This window comes from Thermobia domestica, chromosome 14 (assembly GCF_964235325.1).
Source record: "Thermobia domestica chromosome 14, izTheDome1.hap1.1, whole genome shotgun sequence".
Lineage (NCBI taxonomy): Eukaryota > Metazoa > Arthropoda > Insecta > Zygentoma > Lepismatidae > Thermobia > Thermobia domestica.
The window spans coordinates 90,802,258-90,820,495 of record NC_137467.1 but is presented as its reverse complement, the minus strand read 5'-3'; the positions used below and the strand labels follow the sequence as shown (position 1 = coordinate 90,820,495).

General features: G+C 38.6%; 1 protein-coding gene across 1 annotated transcript in view; it reads right to left on the bottom strand.

Moving 5' to 3' along the window:
- The window catches only part of Capa (cardio acceleratory peptide capability), a 116,269-nt gene extending 111,026 nt beyond the window's left edge, over window positions 1–5,243 (bottom strand). Inside the window, exon 1 of the mRNA XM_081738682.1 lies at window positions 5,035–5,243. Coding sequence (XP_081594808.1) covers window positions 5,035–5,101 — 67 coding nt within the window. The 5' untranslated portion in view covers window positions 5,102–5,243. The remainder of the gene's footprint in view (window positions 1–5,034) is intronic.
- Window positions 5,244–18,238: the final 12,995 nt, after the last annotated feature.

Here is an 18,238-nt window from a genome sequence, read left to right as displayed (position 1 = left end):
ACGAGACAGCAGATGTCTCGATTTGATTTAATTTTGAAAATTAAAATCAAATAAAATATTTAAGTTTCACGTCCGACGTTTTTCCCGGTTAGACTAAAGGAGACGGTGATGATGAGAGATGAGTGAAATGGTGGAATGAAGAAAGTGGGAGGAAACGGGAGAACCCCGAGAAAACCCACGAGCATGGTGTTTGTCCACCACAAAGTCCACACGGCGCGAGCTGGGATCGAACCAGGGACCCCAAGCACCGGTGAACGGATTTGATTTTGAGTTTAGCGCGCCTTTCAACAGCGAGGCTATATGAGACGTTGACCTACTACGCAACGTGAGATCCGAACCACATGAGCTCCCGCATGGAATCGAATCCGCATCTCCCATGCCAAAGGCGCGTAGGCTAAACACTTAGCTACGAGAAACTTCAGCAGATAGCTCAAATTTAATGCAGATGTCATTAGTGCATCATCGTGAAATTGATGGTGAATCTGTAGAAAGACATAGAATCTTCCAACACACAAAAACACGCGTGAAAATCATAGTGAATATTGATATGTCCAATACAGACACTTAAAGTTGCTTTATTGTATTAAAAAATATAAAAGTATTTAAAGAAATACCGTAATTCACAATCATCTAAGTGCATTACCTATAGTATCAATAGCCCTTTCCGGTAGCCGGTTTTTTGGGCTATTTTTTAGACTTTCAGTCAAGCAGCTACTGCATCGTCACTATTTATCCTAGGATCATGGTTCATACCTCATTCTCTTCAGAATGGAGCTGACTTTCAAATTATACCACTTGCATGCTCATACCATATACCAGGAGCGGGAAAAATTATGTCAAAGGGAAAATTTCGGAGGGAAATTTTTTCTCGCACTTTGGGCCCCTCTGGACCGGCCCTGTGTGAACGTAGCCATCTAAAAAACAATCTGATAAATAGTACTTGGGATACTGAATGTGTGTGCCAAATTTCAAGTTTCTATCTTGAATACCAAGGGCGGGAGAAATTTTATCAGGAATTCCCACCATGCCCCAAATTACCGTAAAACACCATGATCTCAGGTAAAAAATTTCCTGAGACATCCCTAATTACCCTAGGGTCATGTTTCGCCCATCATTCTCTTCAGAATAGAACTGCCTTTCACGCGGTATGACTCACGTGTCTCCATCGTGTATCTAAGGCGGGAAAATGAGGAAAAACGGGATTTTTTGGGTCTAAATATCCTTTTTTCAACTTTTAGCCCCCCTGAACCCGCCTGTTTTAACGCAGAGATTTGAAAAAAATCTGGTAAATACTACTCGGTGGGCTGAATGTTTATGCACACTTCCAATTTTCCAGGTGCAAAAGTAAGCCCGCCCAAAAAAAATATACCGACAATGTCCCATATTCCCGTATACAGAGGGAAATTTTTAAGCATTCCCTGAGACATCCCTAATTACCCTAGGGTCATGTTTCGTCCATCATTTTCTTCAGAATAGAACTGCTTTCAGGCGGTACCATTCACTTGACCCCATCATATATCTAAAGCGGGAAAATCCCGTCAAAGGGATTTTTTGGTAAAAAATTCCCTTTTTCAACGTTTAGCCCCTCTGTACCCCCCTGTTTTAACGCAGAAATCTGAAAAATCTGGTAGATACTACTCGGTGGACTGAATGTTTGTGCACAATTTCAATCTTCTAGGTGCAAAAATAAGCCCGCAAAAAATAATATCGAAAATGTCCAAAATTCCCCTATACAGAAGTATATTTTGGTAAAAATTCCCTGACACTTCCCTAATTACCCTAGGGCCATGTGTCGCAAATCATTTTCTTCAGAATAGAACTGCCTTTCAGGCGGTACCATTCACTTGTCTCCATCATGTATCTAAGGCGGGAAAATTAGGAAAAACGGGATTTTTGGGTAAAAATATCCCTTTTTTCAAGTTTTTGACCCTCTGGATCCCCCCCTGTTTTAACGTAGACATCTGAAAAAAATCTGGTAAATACTACTCGGTGGGCTGCATGTTTGTGCAAAATTTCAATCTTCTACGTGCAAAAATAAGCCCGCCAAAAATACTTTACATAAACCCCCTAAAAAGTATTACACGAAAATATAAATTTTAGACTTATGACGTCATCACCTCCTATGTCTCGACGCAGGAAGGTGTGAAACCATACGTAATGTCTTCTACAATGCCTCTGGACTTGAAAAACAAAACAAAAAAAAAAAAACCGGACGAAAAAGCTCAAATAGGAGAGTTATAACGCAATGTACCATGAAACACCCCGTATGGTACAAATTGTACCATGGGATCCCCAAAGGAAAAAAAATGAAATGAAATCTTTGAGTTTTACGTCCCACGGTTATGCCGGTTAGGCTAAAGGAGACGGTGATGATGAGAGATGAGTGAAATGGTGGAATGAAGAAAGTCGGAGGAAACGGGAGAACCCCGAGAAAACCCACGAGCACGGTGTTTGTGCACCACAAAGTTCACTTGGCGGGGGCTGGTATCGAACCAGGACCCCTCGCACCAGATGACGCTCTATCACTGAGCTTTCGTGTCCCCATAGGGAGACAGAATACGTATGTATGTTGCCTAGGTCTTACATTATATAAGGTCTTAGACTAGCTAGCTGAAATACAGAAGCTGTCATTTTGCAATCGGGGCTCACCAGATCCAGGTTTGCTGTGCTCAAAGGTGCTCACACTAGTTCAGTAATTTCAATGATGCTCACAATAGTTGAAATTTGTACCAGCTAGATTTCGAACTCGCCAGAGGCGGCTCGTGCGAGAAATCACATTGGTAAAAATTAAAGTTTTTTTTTCGCTTGAAACTAAAAGAAGAAAACTTTCTTGATGTACTAATTGTTACAACAATTAATAACTTAGATGACTTTTAATGTCTTAGTTTCAAGCGGTCAAACGTTAATATCTACCAGCATGACTTCACTCACGAGCCGCCTCTAGGACTCGGTAGCCTCAATGAAGCTCGCTCTCATACATCTCGCTAGGTTCGGGTTCGCTAAGGACTCGAGTCACTATCCTCAAGGATCTCGAGTTTGCTATCGACTTTTAGTGCTCGTGGTCGCATATGCTGCGCTTAAATATACTCGACCGACTAAGCTGATATACCTATCAGAATAGGTTTTGATCCTATCTCTTTTTACCCAACTGACTAATGTGTGATTGTGGACATTATCACAGTTTGCGTACGACTAGCCTCGGATACTCCTTGCACCAGCGTGCCTGATTTCACTTAAAGTAATAAGTTCCCACTCATACACACTTGACTCTAAAAAGGGATTTCAAATTCCAATCAATAAGTCAATGGAGTATCCTCGCCTTGGACATGAAAACTCACCACTATATCTTTCATTATTTTTCAATTTAATGTCCCCTGATCATGCCTGTTACACTAAGAAGAGACTACGATTAAGGCCTGTGAATGATAATGGAAGAAAATGAAATATTTAAGTTTTACGTCCCACATTTACGTCGGCTGCGTGGTGGAATGAAGAAAGTGGGAGAACCCCAAGAAAGCTCTTGAACATGGTGTTTGCCCACCACAAAGCCCACTTGGTGCGAGCTGGGATCGAACCAAGGACCCCATGCACAAGAGGTGAACACTCTACCACTGAGCCACCACGGCCTTATGATGATGGAAGAATAGGTGGAATGAAAAGGTGGGAATTAACGGGAGTACCCCGAGAAAACCCACTGACATGATGATGTCTACCACAAACTTGGCAGGGAATCGAGCCAGGGACACCACGCACCAGAGGTAAGTGTCCCACCACTGAGCCACTATGTCTCCTTTTCTTTCACACTAAATATGATTGTCAACATAATCATTGACCTAGAGAGCATAAATTGGAATTAAACTCAATACAATAAACAACAATAGTGATTGAGCAATCAGATTATATCCTGACACCCTGTCATAAAGACGGTACGGTGGAAGGAAAAGGGGGAGAGGAGGGAAGGTTCTAGAACACAGGTCCCCCCATATAAGTTAGTAGCTAGATTTGTTCCTTTCTGTACTAAAGTTTTAATGTTTAATTCACAAAGTATTGCCGTGCGAGCGTTAACGAGTGAAGGCGGGTTAGAGCCCCACAGGGCACGTTGTTTTCTGTCTTATTACAGCTAAATGGGAAGGGGTACCTGTGTTCACCTGGGAAGGGCCCACAAAATGGTGGAATGAAGAAAGTGGAAGGAAAACCCCGAGAAAACCCACGCACACGGTGTTTGTTCACCACAAAGTTCACTTGGCGCAAGTTGAGATCAAACCACGGACCCCATGCACCAGAGGTGAACGCTCTACCACTGAACCACCGCGGCCGCTAGAGGACGAACGAGTCTAATGTTGATGGACGGTAGTAAACCCGTAAATTCCTACATGAAGACGAAGAGGTTTGCTCAAGATTATGACGCATGAAAGCTATTCAGTTTCTGGCAAATCGTCTGCCAATAATGACAGACTACATATTATACAATGATGATGATGACCCTGTCATAAGCACGGTCTAGGGAGAACTATGTTTTTTACACTCACAAGTTCCTCATACATGCTCTAAGGTTAAGTTACACAATACAACTTCACGACCATTCATTCATATCTCGTACATTCATCACACAAAACCTATCTACAACACAGTAATATGTAACTTTTTGTATATTTTTTCAAAGCTTGTTAGTCTAGTTATGATATTTTGTTTTGTTACGCTGTTAATATAGCTATTTTGGTTACTGTTGTATCTTATATTCCAGTATAAAGTGACAACGAAACTATATCTGGGGATTTGTTGAATAAATAAACAAATAAGTGAAGTTCATGAAGAACATGCTGAAGTTGAACTACTGAGAAATCAACATTTCTAAATTAATTTTATCTGTAACAAAAGAATCTGAATGAACACGTCTCTATGATTCCTTAAAAAGAGGAGAATAAATACAACACTCTCATTTATGTAATAAATGCCATAGCACAATTATGTGAAAACAATAATTTAAAAAAAAAAAATACAAAGTTCTATCATGCCATTACGTGGTCTACGTACCATCTGCATGGGCAAATCCAACCAAAAGCACCAAGAGGGCAGTGTGATACAAGAGAGTGACTGTCATGCTCCGTACGGTCAGCAGAGCAGAGTTGTTGCTGTTTTTACCTTCTTGCAATACAAAATCAGAATAGACAGTGGTCTCAGATGGGAGTGGCCAACATATATACCTCTGCTGAGACTTGCGTGGTGCACCCCATCCTGGATTACCTTCTCGCGGGGTGCTTCTAACAGTGGGCGGTGAGTTGGATCTTACACATAAACTAAGGGAAGGTAGGGTGTTGAAAGAATGCTGACAAAGGTGTCAGGTAAAACAAATTAAGTCTGAAAGATCAAATTGAGGAAATTAGATATTATAAAAATAATAAGGGGAGAAAGTATAGTAAATGATATTGTTCATTTATTAATGAAGTTTCACGTAAGTCAGTAATTAACAATAGAAATTGAAAGTTTTGTGGAATGGTCATGCAGAAATCATACATTGAATGATATCACATATGACTTAGTTTGTTTAGTTACACATCAATAAATGGTTCGAGTTCTCACCTTAGGTACAAGAAACCGGGTTTTTATTCATGCGGGAGTAAAAGCGAATTCGATAAACGGTGGGTTTACGCCTGGTACTCAGTACTCACAAAATACATACTTCGAACAAACGGAATTTTGTTTGTGGTATTCAGGCAATAATCAGTGAAAATGCTAATCGGGAAACTGATCGCGGGATTCAAGCCAGGAAACTTTCATTACGAAGCGAGGAAATAGGTGAACGGCTTCGCTATCTGAAGATTTGGGTTCGAATCAGTCAGTGGTCACATTAAGCTTGCACCAGGCGAGTGTTAGGTGGGTGTCTTTAAATCTCAAGATTTCGCCGAAAAGTATCAAAAATTCTTTTCCAACTATAGTTGTTGATTATTTAAGTATAAATAGCTTTAGCGTCTATATCAATTCTTCATACAGTGATGATTTCAGGGAGTGGCCCAGGGAAACATTCTTCCAAGAGACAAAATAACTTTGGTAGAGGTCTGCAAGGGCTCGGGCCGAGCCCGCGGGCCAGTCTCGGGTCTGCAAAGCATATATCGCTTCGGGTTCGTGCCGGGCTTGGGCCGTATATTTTTGAATATACAACCATATTCCTCGGGTCTTACTTTGTAAATATACTATACAACAATATTTAACGAACCGCTCTTTCTGAAAAACTTTTAAAGCGCAACTGGAAAATTAAACCTCTAATTGATGTAAATAAGGATACAATTTTGCGTTAATTATTAAGTTTCTGTAATTCAGGCTCATTTCATTATCACGCCGGCTTGGGCTTACAGGCGAAAAAAATCAGAGTCAAGTTGGGCCTCACATTATAAACTCATGGGTCGGGCCGGACCTGGGCTAAAAATTCGGACCCGTGTAGACCTCTAATTCCCGGTTGGGACAGTCGGTCGAAAAAGTGTAAAAAGCTTTTTCAAACCAGCCATTTTGAGTGAGATTTTCCTGGGTTTTCCTCATTCATACCAGGTAAATGTCGGGATGGTATCTAATGTAATAGGTCCCAGGCTCGAATCTATCCTTCTTTTCCTTGGATAGTGTGCTCGTCAACGGATGTCATCCCTCTGGGCTATGTGAGGGCCAACATGGCCATTGATGCCAAAATCTCTACTTTCGGAGAATATCTACGATCGTGCTCAACCTGGATGTTCAATATTTTTGCAATATTACTTTAAGCCCTTGTATCGAAAGTTCATCTGGGGATATCTGAAATCCCCACTTACTCCTTGCTTTCTAAACTATAATCTACGGCGAGGCATGGAAGTATTCACGATACAGAAACAACCTCACATTGTCAGTACAACATCGATCCTTAGCACAGTGATGTGTAATTGTTTGTTGTTACTTTTCCTGACTTGTTAGCCCAGTCATGTTATGTAGTTTTGTTAGACTGTTATTTATCTCTGATTTGTGTTTTGTTACTACTTTGTCTTATTCTTCAGTTCGAAGCACAACAGTCAATGTATTAAAAAGTCCCCCTATTTTCAATCGTTTTAAAATCTATGAATCGAAATTATTGAACAAATTTCCAGATACAACAGTAACATTGTAATTTTACATAGGGAGAAAATAAGCATGTTATAGACATGCCAACAAAATTAAACATAGGGCATCTTAGGCTGCATATTCAATTTTTATACCAAATTGTAGAGACAAGGACCTGAACCTTAGATTGACAACCTAACAGGCAAAGGTGTAACAGATAGGAATTTCTGGTTTTGGTAGTAGGAATACGAAAGGATAATTCATGAAATAGGTTCCAGACTCTATATTCACATTGACTATTTTATGTTGAAGTTTTGGATAAGATTAAACAAAAATTTCGACTACTTCCCATACAATTTTAATAAATGAGGGTTGATTTGATTTTAACTTTCCGTTCAGCATTGAGCCTATATGAGACGTGGACCTACTGATTAACGTGGAATCTGAATCACATGAGCTCTCGCCGGGAATCGAACCCAAGTCTATGAATTCGTTATCTTTGTTTTACTTTTCTTCTTTCCAAGTTTTGATTAAATTCCAGTTTTTAATTGTATTATATATAGGCACAAATAGTGAAATTTTTATTACCGACCATCTGTTTTTGAAAAGTTTCACAGTAATTGGTGTGAAATCTCGTATTTTGTATCTTTATTCAACTATCACCCTTCAACCGATCAGCAGGAGATGGAATTCTAGTTTTACGCCTCAACATTATGTCGTTTAGACTAAGGGAAAAATGAAATGAAATCTTTGAGTTTTACGTCCCACGGTTATGCCGGTTAGGCTAAAGGAGACGGTGATTATGAGAGATGAGTGAAATGGTGGAATGAAGAAAGTGGGAGGAAACGGGAGAACCCCGAGAAAACCCACGAGCACGGTTAGACTAAGGGAGGCCGATGAATTAATGAATGTCTAAAATAATTGGTGGAACAAGAATGTGGGAGAAAACCTCGAGGAAACCCACGGACATGATGTTATTCACCACAAACTCGCGTGATCGTAACTCGAACAGGGACTCCTCACAAAAGAGATGAGTGCTCTAACTATTTTAAAAGTTCGCCCCAACCGGGATATTTGTCTCCGTGGTCTTCTACGTACTACAGGAACAGAAGACAGAGACTTCGAGGACGGTTACAAAATGTCCATACTCTTCTAAATGACACACACCGCCAATGGGCCCGCCTCACGATCGTCAACCTAATGTTCTAGACCGCTCGGCTACAGTGCACAGGCTGCAAATTTGCATGATCGAGATCGAGGCAGGGACACTTCGCATCAGAAATGAAATGGAATGAAATGTTTGAGTTTTACGTCCCACAGTTATGTTGGCTAGGCTAAAGGTGATGAGAAATGGATGAAATGAAGAAAGTGGGAGGAAACGAGAGAACCCCGAGGAACCCACACACACAGTGTTTGTCCACCACAAGGTTTACTTGGCCTGAGCTGGAATCGAACCAGGGAACCCATGCACCAGAGGTGAACGCTCTACCACTGAGCCACCGCGGCCCCCACTCTTCGCAACAGAAGTGAGCACTCTTACTACTGAGATACTACGGCCCCTAGCACGTAGTGGAGAAACACATATATCCTTTCCTCAGTAACCATTTCTTACTTTCTTCTATGAAACATTAATATTAAGTACTTCGAAAGTAAAATGATACGTGATCGAAATTTTCCCCGTTCGTTTGACACCTGGAAAGACTTTGTTTTCCAGGGAAAGCAATTCTCTAGGAACAGTCAGAACTATAGATGGCCACATATTTTGGAAAAATGGATTTTTCGAAAACGAGAAACGAAAAATTTTTCGAAAAAACGAAAAACTGAAAACGAAATAATTTTCGAAAAATGGAATACGAAAATTTTTCGTAAAAACAAAGAACGAAAACTTTTTTCGAAAAAAACGAAAAAAAATCGAAAAACGAATTTTTTAGAAACTGAAAACAAAAACTGCAGAGAAACGGAAAACGGATAATTTTCGTAAAATAAACTGAATTCATCTCATTTGTTAGTATTTCCAAACCAGAAATGGAGTGGGTCAGTGGGTCAAGTTGTCTGAGTGGCTAAGAGAGTCGTGGGTCAACAGCGTGTGACCCACTGCGACCCACCACCCACCATGAACCACTGCGACCCACCGACTTAGTATGATCTACCGACCCACTCTGCTCGCTGCATTGTAGATAGTAACCTCTGAAGACTGGTAAATTTGTCTTCGTTTTACTTTCAAGACCTTCATTTCCCTTCCTTTTCCAGCTGTTTCTGTCTACTTACCTGAGGTGAGTATATGTAACCAAGTTAAAAAAGAACTTCAGGCACTTTTGGATATTGATATTTTTAATTGTAATAATAGCAATAGGGCTTATACTACTATTTGGCTTTTGAGACCTGTGAGTTTTTAGAGAAGCTAACTACTGGAAAAAATACATTTTTTAATCACTGTAATATATAAATTATTATATAAAAAATTGAATGTAACTATGTGTGCCTGATCATCACGGTCAAATTACAAAATCAAATGAAATGACTTTTTGTATATAGTTAGGCCTTAATCCAAATTGGGATGTTATATTACTTTCATTATAGTGCATTATATCCTAAGGAGGTAGCGAGGATTCGAATTTTTGCGGGAAAAAATAGTATCTCGCACGCCATTAAAATTACGGAGCTGAAATTCAGTGTATTAACTCTGTATTGAAAATAAACAAAATGTGTCCTAGCATTTTTTTTTTAAATTCTCCTTTATGGAGGTGGGTACTTTCTATATATGGAAAATAGGTAGTAAGTTGGTTTCTAAAAATGATCTAAAACGATCTATGTTATTTAAGAAAAAAAAATCAGAAACAAAAAATACAGTGCTTGGCTTCATATATCCATTGCTTTCTACTATAATAATTGCTGAAGCTTATGTTTATTATATGGAGCGTTTACTGCACAGGACAATCTACCCATTCAGTTGTGAGAAAAATAAGCATAAAATTTATACTGTAAGCTTAATTACACGAAAATTTTAAGTTTGGATTGTACGCATAATTATATGGAAAATTTTACACTTTGTATCCCCTTTACGTTGGTCTACTTACCTTGATTTAGAACTTTCAAATTTCATCCTTTTTTCTACTGAAAAGTATCGATAATTCAACAAGGAAATAATTATACTATAATAATTTAATTGAAATTCATCGTACTTTGGCCCATGGCAAACAGCAGTGTGGTAATTGAAGGGGAAGAAGGAGGGAAATTTCCATTCACCTCTGAACACTTCCCAGGAACCTCGTTCCCTTTCGCTTTCTAGAGGGGAGAGGAAACTTGGTAATGGCATCAAACGTTCATGTGGAATTACAAAAATTAAATTTATAAACAAATAAGAAATCATCAGTTTATCAGGCTTTAACTGATAATTTATTCATAAGATTCCCTATCGAAGGTGTGGTAGATGAAGTTTCTGTTCTCCATGAATCGACATTGCCAACTGACAGGGTCGATATGGAAAAGATGTTGTATGGTGATAGAGAGATGATATTTCTTGCTGAGTATTTCAAAACTGACAAAGAAAAATCGTTATCCGACTTAAGTCTAACAAGCAGATTGTAGATGAGGAGTTGCAGAAATCGGGTAGAAGTATTATCAATTTTCAGGACAGAGTGCGAACGGGGATTTCCCCTTATGAGTTTACAGATGACTGATATTAGACTAACTGCTGAAACACTGTCTAACTTGTTGTGTATCAATGTTAATGGCCCACCGCTAGACAAGCTCAAAGTAGACGAGCTAGTTATTTCTTGGCTGAAGGATGGACATCATTCCGCTGCGGATGATTTACCACTGAAAAGTTCTGGAGGCTAACAGGAAATAAACCCTATTTCTGGTTTGTTTTAAAGTTTAAAATTACGAGCTATAGAAAATGTATAGGCCTACTCGTATTACTAATGGCTTATTTGTGCTATTCAACTTTGTACCTATTTTTTAGTAAGTCTCTTGTTTGCTTTAAGTAAACTACTTTGAATAAATATTCATAATAATTGCAATTATGCATATTTGTAACTTCAATTTAACGTGGTGTTTTAGTGATTACACAAATTACAATTATGAGCATACTTTATGGAGATGCTCTCACATAGGGTACCCGAGTATCTTTATACACTATGAAAAATTGATTTTTCAGTTCTTTTGTGAAAAGAATATTGTGAACAGATAAACCATAACCTTTTCCATATTGTACAGGGGTATTTTCCTGTGTATAGAAGTTTCTTTTGGAATGCGTTGAGAAATTAACACTTGCAAGAATACTCTCTTAGTACAAGTATATTTTAGCCACATACTAATTTCCCCCACCTCGAACTGTTTCAATTTCCTCACTGACAAACACTACCATTTTTATGATAAAGGTCAGATCCACCGTTATTCTAACAGAGTGGTGCTTGAGCGATTGACTAGAAATTCAAACTCCGATTAGTGACAATTTCACAGTCTTGTTTTATTTCAAGTGTAAACATTTAGTCAGTACAGTAGAAGCCGTGGATCCTGTTCAGAGTTGATGACGATGAATTGTGGTGAGTCAGAGTAGGTCACAGTGGATGAGAGTGGTTCATGGTGGGTGGTGGGTTAGAGTGGGTCAGAGTGGGTGGTGGTTCAGTGGGTCATGGGTCAAGTTTTCATAGACCCACGTCAACTCTGGCGTATGAATCTGGGAGTGACCAGTACGTTATGTAGGCGCTGAATTCCATGTCCAGATTGAGCACTCGTTACATGGTTGGTCGCGAAATGGATATCTCTCGGAGCATCACTGATTTAGTACTTACTGGTTTTCGCAGAATCCTTGCAGCTACAGCTTTAACTGCATTGGTGTTCTCACTGTGCGCGATCTGGCACTACGCTGCCGTCATTGACACTTTGACACTTCCTGTTTTATTGTAACGCTGAATGGTGCGTAAACAAATTGTTTACTGATTTGCAGGGGTTTCAGGATAACGAAGATCCGTGACTTTGGCAGGTCCATCTTGTGTAGCGCTGTGACTGCAACAACATTCTCGTAGTCGCCCCACTCCATTGTTACACATCCCCACTGCCACGTGTCTCATCTTGGAATCAACGGCTCAATAGCTCAATTCTAGCACGGGGCAGCACACACACCTAGCATGGTCAAACGGTGATCAAAGTCTATGAAATTGTGTTTATGAAATAACTGTTCATTTCTCAGAAAAAGCAAGAACAATCATTTAATATTTATAATGTAACAAATAAATGTATCGTTGTTTGTTCATATATTCATCATAATGAATAGTTAATTTTGTAACACTCAATACCACCTCTTCCTTCAGCCTTAATTAATCAAATCTTACTTTGGCTTTGTTCTCGCATATCATGAGATAATTTGCCCTCTAATATTAACTTCCGCAAACGCCTTATTCCTTTCTCTGGCACATCATAATGTCTACAAGATTCTTTACGACAAACTTGTATTTTTTACTTTCCTCTAATTAGTACGTGGTATTTAAACCTGTAATGCAATATCTTCTCTGTGCGGACGATGTGTCTTATCGTTTTCAAAGGGATCATTCTCTGCAATATATTGAATTCTACAGTATACAATATGTCAAACACTGCGCGTTGTTTGTCTTCGTTGAATTGTTCATAACGTTTTCTTGGACACTTACAAGGCGACTGCAGTCTTTTCACAGGTGTTGTAATATCCCTGTAGTGCATATACCTGTCCATGCACCCTTGCACTTCTAATCACATTTGTGGTATATGTTGTAAGATGTCGAATTCTTTTCCGACATTTTCTTGGACTATCGACGTTTGAGTCATTATGACTACTATCGTCCTGGATATCTGTAACACAGGGAACAAAACCTCACACAACAGTTGCCACTGCTCTGCACAATCACATATCATCCTCTTCAAACCACTGCTATAGACAAACTATTCTCATGGAAATCGCTCGTCACTTGTTTCAGAGTTGCCAAATTTATTTTTTAAATGTTATTTCTCTTTCTTTGTAGAAAGGAACTAGTATCCAACGCAACAGAGTAGCTAAGTTTGTTGCAGAATAGAACCCGAGTCACTAACTCCGGTACCTTTTTGCACTAATGTACAATTTTATGTATGGAAAACCGGAGTTCGACTAACATTGGGAGCTCATGTAGTTCAGATTCCATGCTAAGTTGTAGGTCTACGTCTCATATAGCCTAGCTGTTGAAAGGGACGCTAAACTCAAAATCAGTTCAAAATACAATTTCCACTGTGGATTTTCTTGGCCTTGCGTTACTGACGTGTTTTCTGCACTAGAAGATGTCTGTAACTAGAGAAATCAAAAATGTCATTAACTCTAATATCTAAAAAATGTGACTCAGGCCTCTTTTTGTAAGCTATTCATTGATATATATATATATATATATATATATATATATATATATATATATATATATATATATATATATATATATATATATATATATATATATATTGGACTTTCTCTTAATCGACTTCTCTTTAAACTACCCATTTTCCAAGAAATAATTAATTTTCGTTAACAGTTATGTCTCTGCTCCACAACAATATATAGCTCGGTAAATAGAAAACACATTTTAAAGTAATTTTTATATTTTTAAGTGTTTTCCATCATTTAGTAAATGTGTTCATAAAATAAAGTATTGTACTTCATTTAGTTGTGTAGGGTCTATCGTATTTTTCTTTTTAAGTTTTGTGTTGAACTTCCATCAATCCACATATAGGCCTACCGCAAATAAGTGTGTGGGATATGTGATAACTTACTGTACCTTCTTCAATATACAATACTTCGTTCAAGTGAGTGCGCTTAGAGCGTCTTGTTGTCGAAACTTTGATTTTGATAACTTAAAATATTGAACTATAATACTGTAAGCCTTTCCAATTAATATAAAGATGCCATACAATTTAGGGGCTATGAAGTAGTGATTTTCGTCTTAACCGACTAACAGTTAGTCTGTTGTGTATAGTGCGAAGTGTATAGTGTTATATACTAGTGCGAAGACTATTCACCACTGTAATTATGTAATATTCATCATTGTTACAGTCATTGCAGACCTTCTTTTTTTTTTTTTTCATGAGGAATTGAGGCGAAAAATTACGAAAGTTCTTAAACTTTTTGAACGATCTCTATACTGCTGATTTTCCGAGATATTTTTCCTTGTAAGCTTCCTGCGAAAGACCCCTTCATGTGTTACGTCTCGTGAAACGTGGTGGACGATACTGTTTTAAATTGTAAGTAGAGGTTAACAACCCTTCGGTTAAAGGACCTTTCTTGTGATTTCCAATGACAGGGAAAGTATTCGCTTAAAAAGGGATCTGTAGCATAGTGATCGCGAGGACTCGTGAAGGCTGGGCTCTACACCGATCACAGAATTGCTTTGTCTCACGTAAAATATATCGGAAGAATTCGGCACAATTAGTGGAGCTGCCTTCCGAATGCACACTTGATGAAACGTCAAACAGCAGAAGTGGGCCAATAATGTTGCCAAACTTAAAAGACATGGCGAATGAGAGACAAAAAGAAAACAGCACTTAAAGAGATACAACACAAATACTTATTAAACATTAACAATAACAATAGTAAAACTAATAAAACAGCGCCAGGAACAATATCTAAATAACTAACTCAATGGGCTTTGGAACCCGGAGGTTCAATGCCGCGTTCACAGAAGCTCTCTACTGACTTCTAACCTTAGAAAACTGGGTCCAGTTTCTACTTTGTATTCCTATTTCTGCGAGATCCATCTTAGTATTTCCCTCTCTCATCTGCGCCTACGTCTTCCTAATGGTCGTTTTCTGTTTGGTTTTCCAGTCAAGACTTTGAAAGCGTTTCTACTTTCTTCCATCCTAGCTATATGACCTCAGGCACGTAGCCAGGATTTCGTGAAGGGAGGAGGGGGGGGTCCGTGACATGAAATACTGTGGTCATCACAAAAGGGGCTCGATCACTCTAAACTATTTTACTGAAACATATAATGGTTCGTTTAGCCAGGATTTCGTAACGGGGGGGGGGGGGGAGTGACATGAAATTCTGAAGGCCCAGGAGCTCGATCAATCTAAACTACTTTACTATCAACATATATTGGTTTGTGAGGACAATAAACTGAGGATATGATGGCAAGTATTTTAATAACAAACTATGAAGAAATTTCGAGCAAAATAATAATAAAAAAAATGTATTGAAAAAGATTTTGCAATATTTACGTCCTTCTCCTGTTTATTCAAATATAACAATTTTCCTTTCGTTATGACCTCAATTATTATAAAAAGTACATACTGAATACTGTCTTGTAAACTATCTTCTAATATAAATAAAATAAAGAGTTTGTTTGTGTGTTTGTCTGTCTGTGTGCGGCCTAGGGACCAGACGAGTGGACCGAGAGTTACCAAATTTTGGTCAGGGGTACCTTGGCCCAGGCCGCAGATCAAGACGAAGCGTTTTTTTTTTTTTAATTTCGTAACAGTGGGGTCTCAGGGGAACGTTTACCGGAACCGGCTTGGGAACCAGACAAATTGACCGAGAGTTACCAAATTTTAGTCACGAATACCTTGGTCCAGGCTCCAGACCAGAGTTAAACGTTTTTGTCGAAATTCGAACCAGGGGGGTCTCAGCGGGGCGTTTACCGGGACATGTAAAAGTAGTAGAAAATGACCGATATTTATTTATTTATTTAACAATCACGAGATACAGCTCAGAAGCCATTTTACATTGGATATCCAACAACATTCACAATGGAAAGGATTTGGGAAGGTATCGGCCAGGGCCTGTTTAGTAGGTGCCATCCCGGCATCTGCCTGGTAGGACTGAGGGAAATCCTGGAAAACCTCAGTCAGGATGGTAGGCAGCGGGATTCGAAGCCACAACCTTCCGAATGCGAAGCCAACGCTCTACCACTTGAACTATTAGTGTCGAATTCATATTTTCGCGGTCGCTGAAATCAATGGTGATACTTCCATTAGCGATGACTTGCAAGTATGCGGGCCCGGAGTCAGCGGGGGTGGATAGCGAGACATGTAAAAAATAGCCCAAAATGGCCGATATTAGTATCAAGTCCATAGTTTTCGCGGTCGCTGAGATCAATGGAGATACTCCTACAGGCGTTGACATCCAAATACAGCCCCTGTGCGAAGCATGTGTATATTCAACTAGTTTTACAATATATGTGTTCCTTTCTCTGTTGAATCAAATGCTAACAGAACTTTCTTTCAACATATTTTTTTTGTTTTTATTATTCCGTCAACTACTGTCGGTTCCAAATGACAGGTTCAGGGAGCAATAGAAAATTGTCCTTGAAATAACATGTTTGATACTGCAAGGATGAGATGACGAAAAGTTATGATTAAAAATGTCCGCGCTGTTACACAACGGCACTTATGCTTTCGAAAGCTTGAAATCTCCCTGACTAGTAGCAAGAATTCTGAGAATTCCATAACTTTTCTTGAAATTTCAAATTCCCTGACTCTTCCAGAATACCTCGCTTACTTCGCCACCATATTGCAAGTAATACAAATCTCCTCATAAGAAAGAGTAAGCAAAAGCTTCCTGTAGTTTTCTTTTTAATTTTTAACGCTGATCCTTCTTTTTGTCATTTCATTTTGTTTTATCCTTCCATATTTTTTTCATTTCTGGTCTCGAAGGGGGGAGTCCGGACCCCCCCCGCTTGGCTACGTGCATGCCTGCCCAACAAAGCCTCCTAGACTTGATGACCCTAACAATGTTTGGTAAACCGTGTAAATTATGTAGTTTCTCGTTATGAAGTTTCCATCATTCCCCATTCCCGTTCCTCTTGGGTCCGAATATTCGCCTCAGGATCTTGTTTTCAAATACTTTCAGTCTATGTTCTTCCGTCGAAGTAAGCGACCATGTTTCGCAATCATACAGAACAACAGGCATGATTATCGTTTTGTATATTTTAAACTTCAAATTCCTCGACAGAATTCGCGACGACAAGGGAATTTGAACTGAATAGTAACACGAATTCCCTGCTTTTACTCGACATTTAATTCCTTCGTGAATATTATTTTCGTCTGTTAATATTGATCCCAGATATTTGAAACTAAGCACTTTATAAAAAGTATTATTTAATATTTTAATGCATCCATGATTTGCCGTATTACGGTCCCCACGCACTTCCATGTATTTAGTTTTATCTGCATTTACTTCTAAACGCATGTCCCTGCAAGCGTTTAATAAGATCTCTGCATTTCTTTCTATTGTTCTTCTATTATCCCCTATTAAATTTACATCAGCATACGCCATAACCTGGTGAACTCCGTTCAATTCTAGGCCCTGGTTCGTAGTTATAATTAGGCCAAATCTAACTTCCCTAAGACGATATCATTTTAATTGAGGTTTTCTAACGTTGTATTGTGGCCTTTCAATAGCGCGGTGTTGCCAAATTAGGCCTTAAAACGGTTGAAATTCCTTATATTTTGGTTATTTATAATATAAATTAGACAACATTGTCCTCTATAATTTAAATGGATTTTGATATCAAACTCTTATTTTAATTAATCTTTAATCAAATTCCGATTAATTTGATATTGAACTATATGACATGTGTAAGATGTTTCCGCTGGCGCCATTACTCTGTGGCCTCATTGTGACTTTTCCTTTATAGACTTCCGCTTTCGCTTTGTATGGCCACCCGCCAAGACCGCTGTACCGAGTGCTAATACCATTTTCCTGTTTGTCGGCTTTTTTATACTTGAGTCCAGGTAGAAAGAGAAAGTTAATACATACATTTTTTTACTTACCTTTGATGACACACCCGCTACTTTGGTGTAACCTATTTTCCTGATTGTTTGTTGTCGCGGCTGCTTTATTGATGTTGGCAATCTTCTTTATGACGTAGAACTTGTTGCATGAACTGAAAGTGAAGAAAAAATATTGCGATACCGCATTTGTAATTTCCGGTTTTAGGGTATACTTATAACCTTGCTTGAGTATTTTGATTAAGATTAGTACTGAATTTAATAAATAATAATTAATTGCGTGAATAAATGAATTTGATATTATAATTTTATGAAAAGTATAAATATTGTACATTTATGTATTGAATTTTTTTAAAAAAAGTATGAGAAACTATACATTATTACAATGTGAATATTTCTATGGCGTTCACACGTACACTATCCGAAACTAGCTGTGTTTACAAGCTAACGTTGCATG